The following is a 26,600-nucleotide window of genomic DNA, read 5'->3' on the forward strand; positions in this document are numbered from 1 at the left end:
CAGTTTATTTGCGGTGTCACAAAGTCCAGTATTAAAGGTTATGCCGGCATATACAGTTTTCTGGAAAATGACGCCTGATAAGCATAGGCGCAGTAAACATGGTCAACTGACCGAAAGAGACAAAAATACATTTTTGCATGAAGAGTGGTATCAGATTCTATTATCCGCCATCCAAGAATTTGTCAAATCCCCAGAGAATTTCATATGGTCTTGTGGATGCCAAAAGGCAGTCCAACAACATATTAACCACTTCCCGACCTCCTCATGTACATATACGTCAGCAGAATGGCACGGACAGGCACAAGCACGTACCTGTACGTCCTCTGCTTGACGTGGGTGGGGGGTCCGATCGGGACCCCCCCGGTACATGTGGAGGTCGGGTCCGCTCGGGGAGCGATCCGGGACGACGGCGCGGCTATTTGTTTATAGCCGCTCCGTCGCGATCGCTCCCCGGAGCTGAAGAACGGGGATAGCTGTGTGTAAACACGGCTTCCCCGTGCTTCACTATGGCGGCGCATCGATCGAGTGATCCCTTTTATAGGGAAGACTCGATCGATGATGTCAGTCCTACAGCCACAACCCACTACACTAGTAAACACATACACAGTGAACACTAAATGTTACAGCGCCCCCTGTGTTTAACTCCCAAACTGCAACTGTCATTTTCACAATAAACAATGCAATTTAAATGCATTTTTTGCTGTGAAAATGACAATGGTCCCAAAAAAGTGTCAAAATTGTCCGAAGTGTCCGCCATAATGTCGCAGTCACGAAACAAATCTCTGATCGCCGCCATTAGTAGTAAAAAAAATAAAAATGCAAAAAAACTATCCCCTATTTTGTAAACGCTATAAATTTTGCGCAAACCAACCGATAAACGATTATTGCGATTTTTTTTACCAAAAATAGGTAGAAGAATATGTATCGGCCTAAACTGAGGAAAAAAAAATTTTTATATATGTTTTTGGGGGATATTTATTACAGCAAAAAGTAAAAAATATTGCATTTTTTTCAAAATTGTCGCTCTATTTTTGTTTATAGCGCAAAAAATAAAAACCGTATAGGTGATCAAATACCACCAAAAGAAAGCTCTATTTGTGGGGAAAAAAGGACGCCAATTTTGTTTGGGAGCCACGTCGCACGACCGCGCAATTGTCTGTTAAAGCGACACAGTCCCGAACTGTAAAAACCCCTTGGGTCTTTAGGCTGCATATTGGTCCGGGGCTTAAGTGGTTAAGTAATTATTTTGTTGTTTTACCATACTTGTTTCTATAATTCTGTCCAACCCCGGTATTCTGGCAGAAGGGTCTCCTCCACTGTCAGAATACACAGATCAGCACTGATCGAACAAACCTGTTCATGAGAAGTGAATCATTAGATCGACTTCTCACAAATGGGAACAACCAGAAATATGCTGAAACTTGTCCAGTCCCTGCTGAGCTGGACTAATTTCGATCGATCTATGGGCAACTTTACCTTCTGTCTTCCTGACTGAACATGGAGTGCAAGAATTATCTGCCTGTCCACTTCTGAGGTGGAATAAAACCAGGGGCACAAGATAGAAAGACTGTCATTATAACGTGCCCCCCAGCTATCCCATATGCACATGCCTGCATTAGGTAGTCACAGTCACCGACTGTGGCAACTGTATGTTCTGTGTTCACATAGGCTTTCTCCCACAAACTCTAAAAAACACTGGTAGGTTAACTGGGTTTGACATACTGGCCAATGTATGCAAACAAATGAGTGAATATGTTAAACAGGATAGATGATGAACTCCTTCAGGGGAAAGCACGGATGTGTCAATGTCCTTTATAAAGCTCTGCACAATATGTTAATGTTTACTGAAACTAGTAAGTAAATAAACTACACAGCCATTGTTAGATCAGAATGCAAATCTACAGAGCAGATGCTTTACATCAGGAAATGACATAAGTAATGTTAGGCATACATGCTCTAAATAAACATACACTATACACAGATTATGATATTGCTGCTCTTGTATGAGTTCCAAAAGGTAATTGTGTTGCCACATGCACAAAAAAATACAGTGCGAGCAGTGTGGTAGGCACAATAGACTGCTTCAAATGTAGGGACTGATATCTCTGTACTCTGTAATGCACTGCATACTATATAACAGCTCTATAAATAGAGGAAATCTAATATAGAGAACTATAAAAATACCTATTCATAAGGCAACAAAAACAGTAATGCTAATCGTTGATACAGATTCCTAAAGCAATATTAATAGTAAAGATCATCTCAAAATAATAATGTAATTTTACGAACTTGGCTACTAGTCATTATTTGTTGATGAATTTACAAATATTACAAATATAATAATATATAACAATTTACAAATATTATTATGCACAATCTAATTTCCAGTTTGAAATACATATGTGACTATATGTGAGGTATTTTTATTCCATAACATAAGTAATGGAATATCTCACCTTGTATTCCATATAATCGGTTTAACCGTGATCGACGTGCTTCGTCACTGTATGGAACTGCCAACCAGGGCATCTCACTGAAATACTGCTTAAATGAATCTTCTGACCTAAGTAATAAAAAACAAAAAATATTCCACAGTCACGTCACAGTTTTATCATTTATAATGCACACTTGTAAGATAATATAACTTGCCTACACTGGCACCAAGACTTCTGTACTCAATATAGAACCAAGTAATAGACTGCTAAAAGAACAATATTTTTACAGGACTAAGAATACAGGATAACAGCATTTTAAGAAGGTGGTTGTCCAGATAATCCATAGGGCGAGTGGTCAGTGAGGAAAGCAGAGCAAGAACAAGGGCCAGCAATTTGTGGGAAACCCAAGAAGCAGAGTACACACCAAAAGGAAGGACAATAAACTGCTAGTGCCTTGTGTCCACAACTGGAAGGATGAAGGCCATTAAAGCCCATGGATGGAGGAAAGCAATGACTGAGCCCATAGATTTCATTATGAAAAGCGATGAGCAGAGATTTGAGTAGAACCTCTGAAATCATGGCCATGACTGCTAAGAGGGAGGTCATACCAGAGAGTTGAGGCCTACCAGGCCTAGCAGAGACACTGGAAGATTAGACAACATGAAATGCAACAGAGGTGGAGTTAGAACTTTAGCTTGTAGGCCCCTGATACTACATTATGGACCAACTCTGAAAGGTGTTCAGATAAGAGACCCCTACTTTCTGTTAGGCATATAATATACATTCGCCTGGCAAAATTTCATGGAGGACTGAAGAATCAAATACATGAGATGCAGGCTCCATGGACATATGGTGAGAACAGAAGCCCAAAGGTTTGGCAGCTGAGCCTGGCAACCACGACAGCTACAGGCCAGTGCCTGCTAAGGTTAAGAAATCCTTAGCACCAGGCTGTTTTTATAAAGGAACAATTCGAGAAATGGCTGAAGCTACAGGAGAGCCCCTCCATCATAAGAAACACCTTCTTAATAAGACATTGTGTGCATACATTGGGGAACAATACATTTAAGGACTTAAGAACCCAGGCTGGGAACTTTAGCGATAGCAGAAGCAGATTGCTTGAGGCCAAGACATGTCCTTAAACTTAGAAATTGTGTCTGCAGACTAATCCTCATACCAATTCATCCAGAAGGATAGGGTACACTCCAAATGCAGATTAAAAATAAATAAAAATAAGAAACCGACAAAATGAGAAGGTGGCGAAGTACAGTTTCATCATGGCAGAGATTTTTTCCACAATCCTGACAGCCTCACAAGTTTCTTCCCTGGGTAATGTAGATGAGGGAGCCACTCAAACATTTAGATGAGGTGTGCAATATTTCTACTCAAACATTTATTACCTTAATGCTGTGGATGGTTAAGAAGAGTAAGCAGTAATTACACTTTAAGTAATGACAAAGTTATTGTTGAATGAGCAGACTTCAAGCAGAAAAATAGAAATTGTTCTGATCCATAGGGGGTGTGCAGGTGTGAGAGATGAAATGGTTAAAATAAATAAAAGATGCAGGATAATCTTACTTAATTTAATTCATAAACTGCAATTTTATAAAAGATAAAATCAAGATCTCATCAATGCCATACGAGTCATTCTGGTGTATTAAGAGTTTTGAATTTTTTTTTAAGAAAAAGGTCTTGCAGAAATAAAACTTACTAGTAAAATGTTCTTCAGTTCTAAATTTTAGATTCCATGTCGGACAACCATAATACCTTTTACTGTAATGCATTTAGCTATAACAAAACAAATATGTTTTCTGGAAAATGTATCAGTCGCATGACAGTGTTTTCCTTCCAGGACTATTCAGCTGTTGCCAGCTAATATCATCTCACTAAGATTAGGTTTACTGTCCCCAGATATATGCAATAAATTGGCAGGTGTTCTTATTTTCTTGCTGGTTTATGGAGCATATAACTTTCAGTTATACTGCAGACACAAAGACTACATTGGCATTCATTTACACCTTTCATTGTTCTGGTGATAGGTCCACCAAAAATTGATAAACAGTTTTTAAATCACACAAAATATTTCATTTAATTAACAGTTATTATCTATATACATCAGGTAATTGGAGAATTGTAAAGACAGCAGGGTTTGCAACTGCAGGCTGGCCAAGATGAGCAAAATTGACCTGGAGATCCACCTACAACCCTTATGCCGTGTACACACGACCGTTTTTAATGTCATGGAAAAATTTTTTTTTCTCGACATGATTCTTGTCAAGCCTGCCTTGCCTACACACGATCGTGAAAAAAAAAAATGGTCGAGCAAAGCGCGGTGACGCACAACGGCACTATAAAGGGGGAAGTTCCATTTGGATGGCGCCACCGTTTGGGCTGCTTTTGCCGATTTTCGTGTTTAGTAAACGTTTGGTGTGAGACGATTCTCGCTTTTCAGTCTTCGTGATTTTCAATCTGTTACAGAGTGAAGAATGTGCCATCTCCATTACGAACGCTAGTTTTACCAGAACGAGTGCTCCCGTATCATAACTTGCTTCTGAGCATGCATGTTTTTTTCCCGTCGTTAAAGCCTACACACGACCGTTTTTCAAGACGTGAAAAACGAGAAAAATTAGATCATGTTCTAAGTTTTTAATGGCCATTTTTCACGACAAGAAAAATGCTCTGGAGCCTACACACGGTCGTTTTTAATGACCAATTTAAAAAATTGCATTTTTCTCATCATGAAAAACGGTCGTGTGTACGCGGCATAACTGTCTAGAAGCTTCCACAAAAGTATCACAAGTGCCTGGGATTTTGGCAACAGTTGTTGGGGTCAAAGGAAGCCTGTGGTATTTGAAGCTCATAAGGTTTTTTCCATTTGGGGAATGTTTTTAGATTTAGCTACAAGAGTGATAAAAAATCCTGCACAAAACTTTTTGATAGCCTAAAAAATGCCTTTTCTGACAAGAGATAGCTCCAACTTCTGAAATATGTACGTTTCAAAAGGCAACTCAAGTCAGCATTAGAACAACAGAAAGTATTTTCACCATTACACATATTCAGAAGGGAAAACTTGTAACTAAATATTTGGATACAATTCGATTACCAGTCACAAACAAGTATTAAAGCAGTATGGCTATACAAAAAAAAAAAAATGACTGACATAAAATAAAGACTACACCAAAGTGCATCAATAAACCTTCACGTTAAAATGTAATAAGTGAAGAATTAACACAGTCCTACCAAACAGCTAGAAACTGAGCCAGAGCATACAAGACTCATGATGTCACCCTCCCGGTTCTACACTGCCAAACAAGGGAGGCCTCATTGTGAAATGCAATTCCTTTGGGGTTTTTTATTAATGTGAAAATATAGTATAAAACATTCTTAAAGTGAAAAAATACAAGAGCCACATGTGTAAGTTCTGATAATTTTCACTACACATATGGTTTGCTGTATTTCTGGTCAACACTTGAATGTATACTCGGAGTGATTCAAACATGCTCTGCAATGTAAAAAAGTTATTTGTAAAACAGAACGCCTCACTTTAGCACTTGAGAATGTTTGCAGCACACTGTCAAAATGCTTTAGAAATATTAAATCCTTCTCCGCTATGCTAATGCATAAGAGATGCAGAATATACAGGCTGTGTCAGCTATGTCAGGGCACCATCACACTATTGCGGTGTGGTAAACGTGTGTAATTGGTGCAATACAGAGCCATTCATTATTAACGGCACTACAATGCATAGTAGCACAACACCATGTCTAGTGGTGTGCTGCACTGCAAAAATGGTGCATGTCCGATTTATAGAGCAGTCTGGTATGTTGCCAGCTCATTCAAATTAATGGCCCGACTTTGAAAGCGTTTGTTAACCCCCCCCCCCCCCCCAAAATGGATCCTGTTCCTAACCACCTTTAATACAGAGCACTTTCCCCCCTTCCTGCCCAGGACAATTTTCAGCTTTCAGCGCTGTCACACTTTAAATGACAATTGCACAGTCATGCAACACTACTCAAACATTTTTATAATTTTCTTCCCACAAAAAAAAAGGGGGGGGGGTTTTCTTTGTTTCTGTTATAAAATTTAGTTTTCTCCTTCACTGACGGGCACAGATGAGACTGCACTGATAGGTTGACACCATGATGGGCACTGGTGAGGCAGCACTGATAAGGTGGCACTGATGAGGATGCACTAATATTTAGGATTGATGCGCACTGATAGATAGCGCCGATGAGGAGGTACTGACCACCTTACTGATGGGCACTGATTGGCATCTGTAACGACAGGCGTTATCGCGGCTTATCCTGCTAGATGTCATATGATGTCCAGTCAGGATAACTTAACCACTTTGTGCATATCTGTTATATGGTGGGCAGGAAGTGGTTAAAGCATGAACAACAGCACAGTGCTTGTGCTGTGTATTTTGGCCCCCTGTATCACCTGAAATACCTGTCTGATTCTGCCAATTTCTACCCTCCCCTCTGTACACTGACTATGATATCAGGGCTGCTGAGCCCTGACACCATGGTCAGAATACGTGCTTCCATCATACGCTGCTATCTGCAGCTCTCCCTGTGTCCTCCTCCCCCACCTGCCAGCTCTCACTAGCACCGCTCTGCTTCTCTCCCTTCGGCTTGAAAACCAACTAATCATTATATCATCCCATCTGTCACATAAAAACCTGTGTCCTAGTGCCTGTGCTTCCAGCGATCACATGACTCCAGGCTCTCTGCTCTTCTCCCCGCCTCCCTGGCTGACGTCAGCAGGGGAATCTTGGCCCCGCCCGCTGGAGATATCACATGGAGAGAGTCACGTGATCGCTGAAAGACACAGTTTAAACATTATACAGCTTTTTAGGTGACAGAAGGGATGGTATAATGATCAGTTAGCGGCTTAACATCTTCAATGCAGATCCTTAAAGGGGTTGTAAACCCTCAAAGTTTTTCACCTTAGTGCATTCTATGCATTCAGGTGAAAACCCTTCTGCAGTGCAGCAGCTCCCCAGAGACCCCCTTTTACTTACCTGAACCTGATCATTTCAGCCACAGGGACAAGCACAGCAGCTCCAGTCGTTGTCTCGGGTCCTCATTGGATAGATTGATAGCTGTGAGAGCCATTGGCTCCCGCTGCTGTGAATCAAATACAGTGACACGCAAGTCGGGGGTGGAGCCAAGACCTGCTGTCTGGGACAATGGACGCAGCAGCAGGACTCGGGTGTCCCCATAGAATGCAGCTCTCCGTGGAGGCACTTGAGAATAGAAAGGAGCCAGGAGCGCTGTTGAGGGACCCCAGAAGAGGAGGATTGGGGCCACTCTGTGCAAAACCCTTGCACAGAGGAGGCAAGTATGAGATGTTTGTCATTTAAAAAAAAAAAAAACCTTTACAACCCCTTACAGCGGAATAAAAAATGTCTGCATCTAAAAGGGTACTTGGTTATGCTTGAGTTATGCAGTGAAGAAACCATTATTATACGTAATAAATTGCTACAAAACACTGATATGTAGTCCTGGCAACATAAGCATTCAAGCTATATTTTGACATATAAAACTAAAGGCAGGGGTATTCGTATGAAGCTATAGTAATGACAGAACTATATATAGCTTCTAATAGAGAGAAATTTGTGACTACAACACCTGAATTTTTTCCCTTTAAATGCAGTTTGCATGATAGCTAGGCAAAAAAGGCAGGAGAGGTCAGCAGTAGCAGCCTACATAGGTATGTCTCCCAAAATAGGTTTCCTTTTTAGTCCAACATTAAACTCTTCTTTTTTTCATATTGGATATAGTGGGGAAGGAATGGAATTTTTATCAAGTTTAATTGCAGTCTCTGACACTAGTGGAGAGATATCCTCAGGTTTTATTCCTGGGATACCAGAATAAGAGGGGAAGGTAATCACTTGGAAAGGTGGGTGCATACAGCAATATCTCACAGTGGTTCTAACCATTTCCAAAAAAAAAATTGTTGCCCATTTCCCCTCTGAAGTGAATTCAGATCACTGTCCCTTACAGATCCGCACTCTTTTCATACCAGAATATTAAAAGAGGCTGAATTTGGACCTTAAAGTGTCATACACACTAAAGAAGTTACAGCAGAGATCATTTATATTCTCACTGTTATTATATGTAAGCCACGAAGGGAGGACATTGCTATGTGATAATAGTCTTGTCACATGTTAACACTGACGAGGCGTGGCTTAGTTTTATGGTCACTTTTTTTTCCTTCCTTTGTTGAATTGTATCGTCTCATGTTTTAGAGACTGAGGTTTTCCGCACTCAATCTCCTGACCAGGGGCGGCCTGACCATTCGGGCGTTACCCGAGAGCCTGGGGCCAGTGGTGGGCCCCACAGGGAGCTAAGAGCGGGACCTCTATACAAGATATATGCCATATCAGTCTTCAGTGAATGAACTTTACGACATCTTCAGTTTGAGTTGGTTATTACAGTCATTCAAATACAATTCCTATAGGCGCACTGTTATCAGGGAGCATTCAGTGCGCAATTTCTGGAGTAATATCCTTCTTCTATTATCCAAGCAGTAATTATCCATGATATGCATTGGTAACTTTGGTTACAGCAACCACACATAAATTGTGAGTTGGTGCTTAAAGTCAATATTGGAACGCTACTTACTGTATTATTGTTTTTGTGTATGTATCCTCCTGTAGGGGGCCCAGGAAAACAAGGAGGCCCAGACAGCCATGGAATCAGTGCAGCAGACAGGTAAGGGGCAATTACAATAGGATGCCCAGTGCAGCTCTCTGCAGCAGCTAAAAGCATGCTTCTCAGGGCGGCCCCTCCCGCCGGCTTACAGCTGCTGCAGGGGGAGAGACATACTTAGGGCATTGTTCCTGTAACTTCTCGGACACATCAGATAAAAGCAGCCTGACATTTCTGTCAGGGGAGGTTGCTATAAATAGATTAGCAGGGAGCTGGCCCTGTTACAAAGCACCTCTGAGAGTCTCTGCCTTTTCTCCAATCAGCAATTTAAGCTATCTTGGCTGTATGCCCAGACATCACACTCTGTGTTAAACAGGAAGAGAAAATGTCCTTACACAATCTGAACTTTCTAAACAGTATATACATGTGAAGACAGCAGATCTGAATGTAAAACTTTTGTAGGGATATTTTTTTCATCTCTGTGTATCATATGACGCTGTTCACTTCACTGGGTGTATGGAGGGTTTACTTCCACTTTAAGGCTCCATGCACATAATGTGCTTTTTTTTTTAAGACTCCTAGAAGCTGTTAGCTTTTTTCTTTCTGCTCCTAGAGTCCAAATGGTGTTATACTATGTGTTCATGCATATTACTTTTAGGCTATTAGCATTTTTTGAGCTACGAGCAGAGAATTTTTTTTGTAGAGTTCATTGGAGCTTTTTTCCTAGCAGAAACGATCCTAAACGCTTCCAATAGCGTTTTTTGAGCTAATAACACGCCAACATTCCTAAAACGCTACTACAAAAAGCGATTACTAGCGTTTTGTATTTTTATCCAGCGTTTTTTCCAGGTTTTTTTTTGCTTAAAAAAAAAAAAAAAGCTAGTGTGCATAGAGATTAATACAGTTTCATCTTTTGGATTTTGTAAGACTTTTGCAATAATTGTTATGTTTGTGTCTGCTAATAATGATTTTATTGTATTTTTTGTGAAGATATAATTTTTTGGGGGTGGAAAGGGGCTATCAGGTAGACTGTACAGGGCCCCGTGATTTCTAACAGCAGCTCCCCGAGAGGCTCCTCGTACCTTTGTACTTTTATTCAATTGCCAGCTTTAAGTCCCTGGCTCTCTGGATACTCGGCCTCCTCAGCCCAGCCCCTTCCTCCTCAGCCTATAAATCACACAGTTTTGGTCCCTCAGATGACCTGCGCAGTGCACGCTGGGAGAGGCCAATATGACAGCACCCATAGACTGTCTATGAGTAGAGATGGCAGGATGGAGCACCAGAGCCCAGTCTTAGCAGGACTCCGAGCTCAGTGACTGGAGCCTACCCAGCTGCCTTCATGACAATGAGACACACTGAGAAGATGGAGGGCTGCAAATTCCTGGCCCAGAGCTGGAGGATGAAGGATCGCATGAGAGACACACCACTGGGGGGAGGAGGGTATACTTGGAGGGAGGGGGAGAGAAACCAAGGATAGGGGAGACCAGGGACACCTGGTGGAAGAGGGGACAATGCAGTATGTAGGTGGGGCTGTGTGTCATCGTTGTTTGAGCGTGGGCGGGGACACAGGGGCCCCATGATTTGTCAGTCCGTCTCTGCTCCTGACAATTTGAAGCAGTCATTTTATGTCATATCTATTACTGATAAGTAATGCATATTTGTGCAGTGTTCTTATGATATACGGCTGGTGGAAGCCCTCTCTGACTTGACAACACATGGGTATTCTTTCTATACGTGTTTTGTAAAAGTTTAAAACTTTTTAATAAAAAATATTTTGAAAAAATAAAAGTAGTTACAGATTTTAAACATGCCATAAAAAGGACTTTTAAATCAAGCCCTTTAAATTTGAAAATGCCTAGGGTTCCCATAAAAGCCCCCTTTATATACCTTATCCCTTGCTCCTGCAGGTTCCTCCTTCCATGCCATCGGTCCCCTGAAGCCTCTTCTCTTTGGCACTCCGCCCGGCAGTCACAGTTTTGTGACCAACAGTTCTGCATTGTAAATAAGAACACTGAGGGCTTGCCCACAACTTGGAGTGTCGAAGAGATGAGGTGAATGCCAGGTGCTGGAGAAGTGAGGGAATAGGTAAGTAAAAGTCCTTTTTTTCTTTCCCTTGGTACCTTAGACAAAATGAAGCATTGTGGTGCAGTCAGAGCCCCACTAGAAGGGTAGTTTTTGCATTCAGCGGCAAAGCTTACAGCACAGGCATTGTGCTTTATTTTTTATTTAAACATCCAGCAGAAATAAAACTTTAGCCCCATCTACTTCGAGATGTCCAGGTCTCTCACTCCCGATTGGACACATTGGAGGGGGAGGGGCCAGGGCAGCAGCTCCATATCTGAATTGATACACAGAGCTGCAGCTCGGCTGCCCCCATAGCAAGCCGCTTGCTGTGGGGGCACGCAACTAGAGGAAGGGGCCAGGATCTCCAGCCAGAGAAGAGGAGGATCCGTGCTGTTCTGTGCAAAACAAATTGCACAGAGCAGGTAAGTATAATATGTTTATTATTTGATTAGGAAAAAAAAAATATAGACTTTACAATCACTTTAAGTACAGTTCTTGGCTTATACCTTCAGGAGCAACACCTACCTGTCAGCACTAACGAGGACTATTTCAAATTTTTGACCCAACTCTTTTATTTTCCGATACGTTTCCACTAATACTCTTGACAGACTTCGACAAGGAGGACACTGTAATATAGAAAGGGTACACTTAGAAAGTTCTCATAGCAGCAAGGGAAGCCTATTACGTGTATGAAACACTTTAGGTCAGTTAAGAGGGATAGCTTTGTGTGGCCCATTTGCCAGTTTGGATACAACTGAAACATTACATTTACAGTATATAAGCACAGAGTATTTATATAATGGTATTCACATGGCTTTATCATGTTTCCCTTGCCAACATCACTTTAGAGAGCATGCAAAAGATAAAGTTATGGTTGCTTACTTTCATATTGTTCTGTTAATTACAAAGTCCAACTTTATGTTTGACTGCTCCGTATTCTGTGCCAGATTCATTAAACAAACAATTGTTGTACAAACCAGCCAAGAAAGACCCAATATTCATATATTCTCTTTGCTATTTCATAAAAGGCAATTATTTAATTACCAATGCATTTCTGTATAAAAGTCATTACTAAGCATTTCATCAGAGTTCTTTTGCGATCTTAAAAGCATCTGTTATTAAGTGTTTAAAACAATCCTTCAGGAATACCACTGGAAACGTATTAGCTTGGCAATCATCATATTAGCATTGGCATGCCGATACCTGTTCATTGTGTAGTAAAAGGGAGCCCAGGATAAACCTCTATCCTGATATGAACTCAAAAAAAAATCTCAGGCACCCAAAACAATCTGCATAAAGTATCTGTTGCCTTCAGCACTGGCATATGGCGACTCTCGGAGTACAATTGTTTGGCAGTGGGTACTGTGGCATTTGTGAATATGGAATAGTAGATAATGTCAGGGCTAAAACCTAACTTTTTACTTTGCCATGTTTTATAAAAGAAATAAACAATGAATCATCCTTCACACTGATGTATTTTTACCCAAGTAAACTACAGGAAACATGTTTCCCTTAAAAATCCTATGGGACTCTTCACACCACTGTACTGCGGGTGCGGTGCTGTTTGAAAAGTCCTGCTTGCAGGATCTTTGGTGTGGTTTTCAAAACCGTGCCAAAAACACAGGTCCCCAGGGAAATGAATAAAAAATGCACCAACAATGTGGCAAAAACACACCTGTGTTGTGTTTCTGATGTGCTTGAGTCACATGTTCAAGTTACACAGGTGAATACTGGGGAATAGGCACCCAGAATACACACAAAAAACATGGCAAAAATATGTGTTTTTAAAGCATTTCATCATCAGAGAAGTGTGAAAGCAGACTGCGCAGTTGTACTCAAAACCTGCAAAAGATACAACATGAAAGAAGAGGTCAATATGCCGATGTTTTTAAGTATTTGTTCGATATCTTCAGAAACTCACCCAATGTGCAGAGAAATAAACACCAACATAAGACCCTTCCAGCGTACTACTGTCCTGACTCTGACCATTGTTTCTGAGCAAAGGTCCAGCAATAACTTCACTGAAAGGCTTTGGCCCCCAAGGGAATTCCAGACCTGGGAAGATTGATAATCAGAAATAAATTAAAATGTATCTGTACTTCTTACGCATCAGTCAAGCGGTATACATTTTCTCTAAGCTTTAAGACCAAACAAAGAGTGCACCATCTACTAATTCTTGACGACTCGACATTCCCGATAAAATTAAATGGAGATCTTTTAAAAGACCATAAAACGGTCTAAATGTGTGTGCTATTTTAATACACAAAACAGAATTGCATTTTCTGAACTGGGGGGGGGGGGGGGGGTCCGAGAGTCCACATAAAGCTCTTCATGAACTATGCTGCATATAGGGGCATGCCATATTTATGTGCCAAGCCCTGTTAAGAGGGGCATTCTGATCAGGTCCGCCTGTCTGTTTTTTCATCTCTAAAGATGCAGGTTGTGTCCGTTTACACCTGCCTACATCCATGTCTGATCCAGCCTGCTAAAAAAACAGGAAAGGACTTCATCCTGTTGTGTTTAGGCAGAGCAGATTGGAGTAAAGCTTTACTCCCGGCCGTCCATAAAGCAGAAAAGGCTCTGCCCGGGTCCGCTCTGCACATACTGAGCAGACATGGATGTATTATCCACCCGATCTGCTCCAATCAGCAGGGGATCAGCTCACAGATCCCCTGCTAATTGCAACAGAATCTGCCCCTTGTGAAAGGGGCCTATTTTGTCCTTTCAGAAAATAATAATAAATTAGCAAAAATGTTGTGTCTTTGTGAGACAGTGGGGATTCGGGCCCCAACCTCCACCAAACTCTCCCCTCTCTCTCTCTCTTTCCTAAACACAAGCCCCAGGGGGGCCAACGGGTGAGCTGCATTTTATCCCCCTCCAACTGCTCCCCTTAAGCTGCTGCAGCAACAGCAACAGCAACAGCAGAAAGGCAAAAATTATACAGGCTGTTGCACTCAGCAGGCAGTAGGGCCCATCTAATGCGACCCATTCACCATGCAGCGCTGGAACAGGTTTTTAGGGGTTAAAACAGGCAGTTAGGAGGGAACAATAATGCCTCCTCACGGATGTATTAACCTAAACAGAAAAAAGACAGAGAGTTAACACTTTGTCTGAGCCCACCGTAAAGATGAAAAACTTGCAAAACTACACATCAACTGTTAAGAAAATATCTAAAAAGAAAAAAACAACACTTTAATATCATACTTTAACATATGGAACACATAACATATAGGGAGTGCAAGTGTAAGGCTAGCCATACATAGATTTTTATTTATTTTTTATCAACCAGTGGGTTTATCAAATATCCTTCCTGCTGTGTTATTCTACTCTAAAGCCAGGCATACATTGAATGCAATTCGTCTGGTTCAGCAGGCGGCATGCCAACAGGCACTGTGTTTGCACAGAAGTTGATCTACCACCCTGTCAGATTTGCCCCGCTTGATCAGTGCCGCAAGCCTATAGCCATCAGTGCTGATCAGTGTATTCTGATGGTGGGGAACTCTCCCTGCTGTCACAATACAATACCACACTAATTCCTGGTACACACTATGGTCATCTCCATGCATGTTAACATTATCACTCTGTGTGCCTGCAGGGAGATGGGAACTATCTCCCTCTGACCAGTTCTACCTATAATGAAGTGCTACCGTACTTATCTTTCACTGCACTGGCCCTGCCATAAGAGTGTGTGTGTGTATAATTATATATATATATATATATATATATATATATATATATATATATATATATATATATTTATATATATTTATATATATATATATATTACACACACATACACACAGACACAAACACACACACACACACACACACACAAACACACACAGTGCATCCAGAAAGTATTCACAGTGCTTCGCTTTTTCCACATTTTGTTAAGTTACAACCTTAATCCAAAATGGATTCAATTGATTATTTTCCTCAAATTTCTACAACCAATAATGACAATGTGAAAGAAGTTTGTTTGAAATCTTTGCAAGGAAGGGTACAGAAACAATTCTGCAGCATTGAAGGTCCCAATGAGCACAGTGTCCTCCATCATCCTTAAATGAAAGAACTTTGGAACCACCAGGACTCTTCCTAGAGCGGACCAACCAGGCAAACTAAGTGATAGGGGGAGAAGGGCCTTAGTCAGGGAGGTGACCAAGAACCCAATGGTCAATCTGACAAAGCTCCAGCGTTTCTCAATGGAGAGAAGAGAATCTCCCAGAACAACAACCATCTCAGCAGCACTCCACCAATCAGGCCTTTATGAGAGAGTTGCCAGACGGAAGCCACTTCTCAGTAAAAGGCACATGACAGACCACCTGGAGTTTACCAAAAGGCACCTGATGGACTCTCAGACCATGAGAAACAAAATTCTCTGGTCTGATGAAACAAAGATTGAACTCTTTGGCCTGAATGGCAAGCGTCATGTCTGGAGGACACCGAGCACCGCTCATCACCTGGCCCATACCATTCCTGCAATGAAGCATGGTGGCGGCAGCATCATGCTGTGGGGATGTTTTTCAGCAGCAGGAACTGGGAGACTAAACACAAAACTCATTAATAACACACACACACACACACACACACACACACACACACACAGTTGTGCTCATAAGTTTACATACCCTGGCAGAATTGATGATTTCCTGGCCATTTTGAAGAGAATATGAATGATAGCACAAAAACATTTTTCAACTTGTGTTTCGTGCTTGGCTGAAGCCATTTATTATCAATAAACTGTGTTTACTCTTTTTAAATCATAATGGCAACATAAACTACCCAAATTTTACACGCCCTGGTGATTTTGGCCTGATAACATGCACACAAGTTGACACAACAGGGTTTGAATGGCTATCAAAGGTAACCATCCTCACCTGTGATCTGTTCGCTTGTAATTAGTGTGTGTGTATAAAAGGTCAATGAGTTTCCGGACTCCTGACAGACCCTTGTATCTTTCATCCAGTGCTGCATTGATGTTTCTGGATTCCGAATCATGGGGAAGGCAAAAGACATGTCAAAGGATCTGCGGGAAAAGGTAGCTGAACTGTATAAAACAGGAAAAGAGATATAAAAAGATATCCAAGGAATTAAGAATCAAAAAACACAACCAAAGTAGTCTTTGCGCTCGATATGTCCAATCCAGTGTGATAACACACTGACCAAGGAATCCCTTAATGAGAATGCTTAATGTGAAACAATCTGGCCAGCACCATACTCCTTGGAGCTCAGTGATCAATGGGAATGCTGTGAAAACAAAAGGGAATACGAGTGCACAGGCTCATGGTGCAATAATGTATTTTATTGGATATAAAAGAATAAAATCAATACACTCACAAGGTGAATAAACAGCATCAAACCGTTCCTCCAATAGAGAGCCTTAGCGAGGGACACATCTGTGCTTCAGAGTAAATAAGAATACTGCTGGATGGCTGGATGGACTGGCTCCACAGACACAGGCTCATCAAGCAGCTGCCAATGGGCCGCAAGGGATCCACTCACTGACACAAAGTCATTTGGAATGATGAGACCAAAATGTATGCCTACGATGAAAGGTACGGAAGTGAATCACTGATGTTTTGGGGATGTGTGAGCTACAAAGGCACAGAAAATTTAGACAAAATTGTTAGCAAGATGAATGCAGTATGTTATCAAACAATACTGAAGGAACACTTGCATTCATCAGCCAGGAAGCTGCGCATGGGACGTACTTGGACATTTCAATATGACAATGATCCAAAACACGTGGCCAAGTTGACCTGTCATTGGCTACAGCAGAATAAAGTGAAGGTTCTGGAGTGGCCATTTCAGTCTCCTGTCCTCAATATCATTGAGCCAATCTGGGGAGATCTCAAACTCCAACTCAACTCTTGCAGTTCATGCAAGACAACCCAAGAATTTACAGGAACTGGAGGCTTTTTGCCAAGAGGAATGGGCAGCTTTACCATCTGAGAAGATAGAGCCTCATCCACAAATAACACAAAAGACTTTAAGCCGTCATTGATGTTAAAGGGGGCAATACACGGTATTAAGAACTGGGGTATGTAAACTTTTGACCAGGGTCATTTGGGTAGTTTCTGTTGCCATTATGATTCAAAAAGAGTAAACACAGTTGATTGATAATAAATGGCTTCAGCAAAACATTAACCATGACTGAAAAAAAGTTAATGTTACCATTCATATTCTAAACGAATGAGCACAACTGTGTGTGTGTGTGTGTGTGTGTATAATACGAGTTTTGTGTTTAGACTCCCAGTTCCTGCTGCTGAAAAACATCCCCACAGCATGATGTTGCCGCCACCATGCTTCACTGCAGGAATGGTATGGGCCAGGTGATGAGCGGTGCTGGGTTTCCTCCAGACATGATGCTTGCCATTCAGGCCAAAGAGTTCAAACTTTGTTGCATTAGACCAGTGAATGTTGTTTCTCATGGTCTGAGAGTCCTTCAGGTGCCTTTTGGCAAATTCCAGGCGGGCTGTCATGTGCCTTGTAAACTTATGAGCACAACTAATATACATCTATATATTATACATAGAGATTATATTATATATACACATACAGTATCTCACAAAAGTGAGTACACCCTCACATTTTTGTATATATTTTATTATATCTTGTTATGTGACAACACTGAAAGAAATTACACTTTGCTACAATGTAAAGTAGTGAGTGTACAGCTCGTATAACAGTGTAAATTTGCTGTCCCCTAAAAATAACTCAACACACAGCCATTAATGTCTAAACTGCTGCCAACAAAAGTGAGTACACCCTTAAGTGAAAATGTCCAAATTTGGCTAAATTAGCCACCCCTCCCCCCAGTGCCATGTGATTTGTTAGTGTTACAAGGTCTCAGGAGTGAATGGGGTGCAGGTGTGTTAAAATTTGGTGTACTCACTCTCATCATACTGGTCACTGGAAGTTCAAAAGTGCTGCCAGCATTGCTGCAGAGGTTGAAGGGGTGGAGGGTCAGCCTTTCAGTGCTCAGACCATACGCTACACACTGCATCAAATTGGTCTGCATGACTGTCGTCCAAGAAGGAAGCCTTTTCTAAAGATGATGCACAAGAAAGCCTATAAACAGCTTGCTGAAGACAAGCAGACTAAGGACATAGATTACTGGAACCATATCCTGTGGTCTGTTGAGAGTGAGACCAAGATAAACTTATTTGGTTCAGATGGTGTCAAGTGTGTGTGGCGGCAACCTGGTGAGGAGTACAAAGACAAGTGCGTCTTGCCTATAGTCAAGCATGGTGGTGGATGTGTCATGGTTTGGGGTTGAATGAGTGTTGCCGATACTGGGGAGCTACAGTTCATGGAGGAGTGGAAGAGGACTCCAGTGGCAACCCGTGAAGCTCTGGTGAACTCCATGCCCAAGAGGGTTAAGACCGTGCGGGAAATTAATGATGGGCGCACAAAATATTCCTCCACACACAGCATTTTACAGTGCCCCCCAACATGGCTTCTCGCAAACTGAAAATAGGACTTATGGCCTTCTTTCAACAATGGCTTTCTTCATGCCACTCTACCATAAAGACCAGATTTGTGGCGTGCACGACTAATAGTGGACAGATTCTCCCACCTGAGCTGTGGATCTCTAAAAAAGCCCCTGCTATTGAAATCAATGGACAGGACTGCTGAAGCTTTGGCAGCGGTGCCTTACGGGCTCTTTTAATCCTTTTTTCGCCTGCTAGCGGCGGTTAAAAGCACCCCAATAGCGAGCGAAAACTGCCGCTAAAACTAGCAGGCGCTTTACCGCTAACACACCCCCCTCCAAGTGAAAGTAGCCCGAGGTACCTCTGAGGGCTTTACAGAACAGTTTTATTTATACTGGGATTAAATTACACACAGGTGGACTCTATTTACTAAATTTATTTATGTGACTTCTGAGGGCAATTTCCACTAGATTTTAGTTGGGTGTATCAGAGTAAAGGGGCTGAATACAAACGCACGCCACACTTTTCAGCAATTTGTAAAAAAATTGAAAACCATTTATAATTTTCCTTCCACTTCACAATGTGCCACATTGTGTTGGTCTATCACATAAAAACCGAATAGAATAAATTTATATTTTTGGTTGTAACATGACAAAATGTGGAAAATTTCAAGGGGTGTGAATACTTTTTCAAGGCACTGTTGTGGTCAGTAATGTTAAAGCAACACCTCTAGCATTTTCCAAGTACAGCAGTTAATATGTGTCATTGAATGCGTTTACTAACCTTCTGGGTCATCTCTTATTAACAAGAGGCCATTCCTGCACACAATCTTCCCTGTGCATGCTTCAATAAAGATCAGTGAGGGAATGTTGGAAATTCTGAACTTGTTCCATAGTTTTAGCTGGAAAAGGAAATAAGAAGCTCTAAATATGTATATTTTATACAGAGGATTTGAAGTAGTTTAAGCAGTAGTTATAAATAACACCTAAAAAGTAAGCATTAGGCAAGGCTGTTACCAATTCCTTTCCTTAAAGTGTTTTTAGCAAACAAACCAATCACCTTCACCAACATATATGAAAAACAGGTCCCATTTCTTTGTAGGGTTTGTGATATCTTGTTGCATTTAAAATTGGGCATTTTTACCTTGGTCAGGGATCTGAATTTTCCCCTGAATCTGAATTAGTAATAGAGCTAAAAAGAAGATGGCGACGGCCAGAATCGAAGAAGGCACCGGAGAGCGGGAGAAGAACCGGGCCAAGGCGACAGCGGGGAGCACCCCCTCCGGCGTGCTTGGATACGGGTCTGGTATGGATTGTGGGGAAAACCCCACGCCATTTTTTCGACGTAGGGGGTTCTCCTTACCATCCATACCAGACCTAAGGGCCTGGTATGCCCCTGGGGGGCAACCCATGCCGTTTTTTTTATTTAAAATTTGGCGTGGAGTTCCCCCTCATGATTCATATCAATTGGCGGGAATCCAAGTCGGATTACCGTCGCTTCTATGACGGCTTTTTCCCATTGCGGCAAGCCGGCTCGGCGCTGGCTCCTGCGACGGGGCTCGTAGGTGGTCAATCTCACCGAGAAAGGGAGCGAGATTGAAACAATATCGCGGTCACCTACTGTATAGGCCAACCTGACGTCCTAACATCAGTGTTACATTCTATGCAAAAAAAATGGAGGCAAATTGACTCCTTCCCTTTCTCCCCTTCTTGATCTCATTGGACAAATTAGGGTTTCCCCTGAGAAGGGCCCAAGATAACACCCTAAAGGCCTTAAACCCCCACTGTTGGCTAACCTTGTGGCATGGAGAAGGCTTCTTTGTCACTTTGGACGTAGAGTTCAACATATTTGCCTGGGGCTACAATTCCCGAATATATTGGTCTCCATGACACTCGCAAGTGCAACCCCATAGTAAGCAGCTTGCTAAAGGGACACATATTAAAGAGAAGGAACCTCAAAAGAGGAGAATCGGGTTTGCTCTGAAAAGCCACTGCAAAAAGCAAGAATTACAGGTTTGTTATTTTAATTTAAAACAAGGTATATAGGCTTTACAAGCACTTGAATTCCCTGGCCATGCATATGGTCAATGTGGTTATTCTGGATACATTACAAATCCACTGGAACTCACAAAGCCATACCCTTGGTAGACACCAGGACTGGCTGGCACTGGGGGTTCGAAAGGGGGTGTGAATCCTAGGACAAGAAACGGACATATCCAATAGGCTTTCCACTGAGCTTCGTAGTCCAACTAATATTTGTTTTACCCCACCCTCACATCTAGAGCACTTTTCAGGTGCCCATACACATTCTGATATTTGAAAGCAATGTGAAGGATTAATTCTTTACTTGTATGGCGAGGGATGAGCGCTTGCAAAACAAAAATGATTGTAACTACAAGCATTGGAAATGCCCTTTTAAAAAGGGGGATGCATTGCCAAGAGAGACAGACAAATTGGATTTTTTGTTATGATTTATATAATCATGTAAAACTGGCAATGTTGCATAGAAAATGCATTTAATGGAATGAATAAACACAAGAGCACAGATTGAGACACACATTTATTTTTGAAGTTCCAGCATCAACATCAAATCCACTGCCCTCCTGAGCCTCCTTATTTGCACTACAATGGTAAAGGCATGTTCCACGAATAGGAGGCTGGAAGAAGAGAACACTAGCTTAATCTCTTTCTGGAAAAATGAAAGCGCGAGTTCACCCGAATTTTTTTTTTAAACATTAGATTCATGCTTATTTTGTCTAGGGGAATCGGCTAGTTTTTTTTTTAAATCGAAGCAGTACTTACCGTTTTAGAGAGCGATCTTCTCCGCCGCTTCCGGGTATGGTCTTCGGGACTGGGCGTTCCTATTTGATTGACAGTCTTCCGAAAGGCTTCCGACGGTCGCATACATCGCGTCACGAGTAGCCGAAAGAAGCCGAACGTCGGTGCGGCTATATACGTCGCCTGCGAACCGACGTTCGGCTACTTTCGGAAAATCGTGACGCGATGTATGCGACCGTCGGAAGCCTGTCGGAAGACTGTCAATCAAATAGGAACGCCCAGTCCTGCAGCCCATACCCGGAAGCGGCGGAGAAGATCGCTCTCTAAAACGGTAAGTACTGCTTCGTTTTTAAAAAAACTAGCCGATTCCCCTAGACAAAATGAGCATGAACCCAATGTTAAAAATGCACATTTCTGGGTGAACCTCCACTTTAAGATATACAACATTTTCTGCCTGTATTGTTCGATTTACTATGGCTTTCACTTGTTTTATCTTTTCATCATATGCTGTTCGAATAAACTAGGTTTGTAATCTATTTACATTAACGTGCTCAAACACACAAAATAATAAACAGATCTAAAATGAATGCATGTTATCTGCATGCAGATCTGGATAATTTTAAATAGTAGCATAGATATCCAACTTTCTTCCAGTGCAGATGTTAATGTCATACAAGCCAGTGCCAAGGGTGATGAGCTAAGTATATCCCAGGTGGCAAAGAAGCAGCTGCTGGCTAGTCAGGGGTGACCTCTATAAAGTGTTGATTACTATTTGGCATGCTTATTAAACCAAAGTTCACAAAAAGGTTATTGCATTTTCAGTAGAAATCTTGGGAAAATGAAATAATTACAGTTGCAAACACCAAAGTCCTGCTTCACAAATACAGGCTATTTAGCGCATTGCCTAACTGCTGTTTCTAGTCTGTGTGGACTCAAGCTGACAATAGTATAGAAATGTACGAGTTAGAAAGAACATCTATTATCTATGTTTAATGCACAAACAAGGATCCACACCTAATAAGCTTAAGGGGAAACGTTAAGGAGAACAGTTACCTGTCAAAGTTGAGACATCACACTGAGGTTTCAGTTTTGGGTAGGTGACAGCTGGCTAAATGGTCCAGCAGATTCTTGACCTCACAGAAGGTCAGATTTTTCCACACCACTCCTTGGCCTCATCCTACAAAATCTTTTATTTAAATGTTAATTTTTTTATGGCATAGATCACAAGAAAACTAGGTTTCTCTCTCAGAGATCTCACAACCAGGTACTTTGGTGAGCATATCTCATCACTTAAATCCAAAAAAGCGATAAGACGCTAGGGAACACTACACACAGTTTTGAAAGACAGAACATTTACTTTAACCATTTAAGACCCGGACCATTATGCAGCTAAAGGACCTTGCCCCTTTTTTCAATTCGGCATTGCGTCGCTTTAACCGACGATACTTTTTTTCCCACAAATAGAGCTTTCTTTTGGTGGTATTTGATCACTTCTGCGGTTTTTATTTGTGAAATTATACTATAATAGTGGGTTTGCTGCAATCAGAAAAAAAGGGGCAAGACACCCAGTGGTGCCTGGTCCTTAAAAAATGGATGTGGTATGCGAATTGCGCCACCTCCTTCTGGGCAATGGTTTTAATTATTAGCCCCCAATACATATCACCTCCATTTGGTAATACACTGAATAAGTATAAATGTGTATAAATATGTGCCAAGTGCTTATATAAAGATATTCTTCTCAGAAAAATTGTAAAAATACAAGAAAACACAAAACCACAAAACACTTGCATGTATCTGCTTATACACTTATAAAATAGTGCTCTTATAAAGCATATGTGCCCCTATGCCAGATTCAAAGGATCATTACCTCAAAAAACAAACAAGTACTATAATAAAAATATATATATATATGAAAAAAAATGAAAAAATGTAGTGAACAAAAAAAAAAAAAAATATATATATATATATAATATTAATAATAATAATAATAATAATAATAATAATAATAATAATAAAATAAAATATATATATATATATATATATATATATATATATATATATATATATATATATATATATATATATATGTGACAGTTAGATAGATGACTTCTAAATTGGTCCTCTTCTCATTAAAGTCTAATATACTAATCAGGTACTTATATGAATGCTTCTCCCGCCGGCCAGACGTGGACGGCGTTTTTTTCGGACCACAGAACAGGGGAAACAAACTACAAACGGCACAAATGGCGCCAGAGCATATTCAGACAGCGAATATATATTAAACAAATAATGGGAACAACAGGGAAAGAAAGATGTGAACATCAGAGCGGTGGTTCCAGGGAGTAAAATGGCGGCGGAACTACTTCCGGTCCGCGCATTTCCGGGAGGAGGGAGGGGTGGGAATTTCAAACCACAACCAATTTTAGAGGGCTATAAATACAGAAGCATAACAGAAGTACAGCAGCTTCCTGAGGACGCAATATACTTTGCGAAACGCGTAGAGGCTGCCGATACCTACTGAACCACGCGCTGATCGTGAGATAGGCGCAAGGGGAGCTCGAGAGGAACGGCTCTTACCTTTCAACTGTTTTGCATACACGGCTGGAGAAGCTTGGTGCCGACATACGGGCACAACCAAATGTGAGTGCAATACTTACCTGTTTGTATGTAACCAATACATTTTTTAAGTACTACACCATGAGGGGCACTCCTCTTTTTTATGAGCCATTGTAGGAGGGAAAGAGACCCCACTAGTACATCCAAGGCATCTGGCAGTTGGTGAAAATACGTGTAAGAGGAGTGGTTATCCTGGGAATGAACCAAAGGCATTTATTGAATGAGATCTGGTGAGTGGCCATTTCTAGCGGTGACGGGAATATCATGGAAGTGGTGACATTTTGTTGCGTTATAACGCCTCACGGGAGAAGCATTCATATAAGCACCTGATTAGTATATTAAGAATTTAATAAGAAGAGGACCAATTTAGAAGTCCTCTATCTAACCATCGCGTTTAGCTGCGGTATTCATTTCCATAGCAACTCTATTTTTTTTTTTTTTGGGGGTTCTTTGATTCTACCCATGATGCATTTCAAAACATCCATTTTCTGTCTCTTTGTTCCCTGGCTAAGTGTGTGTCAGAGTTTGAGTGAGGAGTGTTCTGTGTATTGTCCTGAGATCGTTCAAGATGAATGCATGTATGGGTAGTTTGATGGCAATGCTCATCTTGCTATTCATGAAAAGAAGAGCCATCGAGTGCAGAAGACGTCCCTGTCGTTACTGGGTGCACCCTTTAACCTCACAGTGTCTATCGGCTACTTTGCCCTGATGTTTGGTGAACTTAGAACCCATGTTGATAAGTTCTATAACTACACGAGGATGTCAGTGGAGAGTTTGAGAGATATCTCTAGCCGCCATGCTGCCTTCTCCTCTTTCCTCTATCCCAGTACTTCCTGTGTCATTTCCCAGGTAACCCTAATGATTATGATGTTCTTTTTTTTTTTCCCACAAAAAAGACTGCGATTACCTGCGGTTATGTGCATATAGCTGCGCTACATCGCACCTGGACACATTCAATTCTATTGTTTCTATTCGCACCAAACCGCATGTAACGAAATCGCAGGTAATCGCTGTGTGAGTGTGGCCATAGGAAAGCATTGTGTGCTTTTAGCTGCGGTAGAAAAAAATAGAAAATCCGCAGCTAAAAGCACCATTCTATCCGTCGGTGTGAAAGGGGCCTTGAGCCTCATGCACACTAAGCAGAAAAAAATGCTGCTTTTATTTTTTCAAGCATGTAAACGCTCCTGTAAATTAGCCTGTGTGTCCATGCACACATAGGCGTCTACAGGTGGAAGAGAAGCATTTACAGGCTGGAAAAATAAAAACCTAAACAAAGCATTCAGAAGAGGAGTGTTCGGGCAGAAAAACCACGCCAGATGTTTGAGAAATTTGCTTGGAATCTAGGAGCCCGCTAAAAAAGTTAGGAGCCAGAAAATGCACCCCGTCCCTACGAGCTTGCTCGCAGAAGCGAACACATACGTGAGCAGCGCCCGCATATGTAAACGGTGTTCAAACCACACATGTGCGGTATCGCCGCAATTGGTAGAGCGAGAGCAATTGTGCGGTATCGCCGCAATTGGTAGAGCGAGAGCAATAATTCTAGCCCTAGACCTCCTCTGTAACTCAAAACATGCAACCTGTAGATTTTTTTAAACGTCGCCTATGAAGATTTTAAAGGGTAAAAGTTTGTCGGCATTCCACGAGCGGACGCAATTTTGAAGCGTGACATGTTGGGTATCAATTTACTCGGCGTAACATTATCTTTTATAATATAAAAAAAAAATGGGGATAACTTTATTGTTGTCTTATTTTTTTATTAAAAAAAAAGTGTAATTTTCTTCCAAAAAAGTGCGCTTGTAAGACCGCTGCGCAAATACGGCGTGACAGAAAGTATTGCAACGATCGCCATTTTATTCTCTAGGGTGTTAGGATAAAAAATATATATAATGTCTGGGGGTTCTAATTAGAGGGAAGAAGATGGCAGTGAAAATAGTGAAAAATGACATTAGAATTGCTGTTTAACTTGTAATACCAACGGCCACCACCAGATGGCTCCAGCTCACACAAGGAAGAGCTGGGGACTTCACAAGGCTGCAAAGCCCCGGCCTCAATTACCGGACATCACAGGGCCCCCCGCGATCGAGCGGCGGGGGAGGTGGGGGCCTAGTCTGCCGCGATCCTGGGGAAAAGGTGCTCCGCGGACTAGGCCGAAGCCGCGGCCTCACCTAAAACAGGATGTTTTAGGCAAGGCCGTGGCCTAGTCCGTGGAGCGCCGGTCCTATGGAACAACATTTTTTATTTTTTTTGCCCACCTTCTAAGCCAAGTCGCCAGGACGCTATTTCTAATCGCCATGGCGACCTGGATTTGTCGAGCCCTGTATATATATATATATATATATATATATATATATATATATATATATATATATATATATATATATATATATATATACAGTGAGGAAAATAAGTATTTGAACACCCTGCTATTTTGCAAGTTCTCCCACTTGGAAATCATGGAGGGGTCTGAAATTGTTATCGTAGGTGCATGTCCACTGTGAGAGACATAATCCCAAAAAAAAATCCAGAAATCACAATGTATGATTTTTTTAACTATTTATTTGTATGATACAGCTGCAAATAAGTATTTGAACACCTGAGAAAATCAATGTTAATATTTGGTAC

The 26,600-nt window shown here is 41.4% G+C and overlaps 1 protein-coding gene across 1 annotated transcript in view; it reads right to left on the bottom strand.

The window, feature by feature from the left end:
* NXN (nucleoredoxin) overlaps window positions 1–26,600 on the bottom strand; it is a 157,473-nt gene that overhangs the window by 46,702 nt on the left and 84,171 nt on the right. The window contains exons 2-5 of the mRNA XM_040336786.1: window positions 19,369–19,486; window positions 13,074–13,207; window positions 11,678–11,778; window positions 2,457–2,563 (exon numbers count right to left, since the gene is read on the bottom strand). Coding sequence (XP_040192720.1) covers window positions 2,457–2,563; window positions 11,678–11,778; window positions 13,074–13,207; window positions 19,369–19,486 — 460 coding nt within the window. The remainder of the gene's footprint in view (window positions 1–2,456; window positions 2,564–11,677; window positions 11,779–13,073; window positions 13,208–19,368; window positions 19,487–26,600) is intronic.

Source organism: Rana temporaria, chromosome 2, assembly GCF_905171775.1.
Source record: "Rana temporaria chromosome 2, aRanTem1.1, whole genome shotgun sequence".
In the NCBI taxonomy this organism is placed as follows: domain Eukaryota; kingdom Metazoa; phylum Chordata; class Amphibia; order Anura; family Ranidae; genus Rana; species Rana temporaria.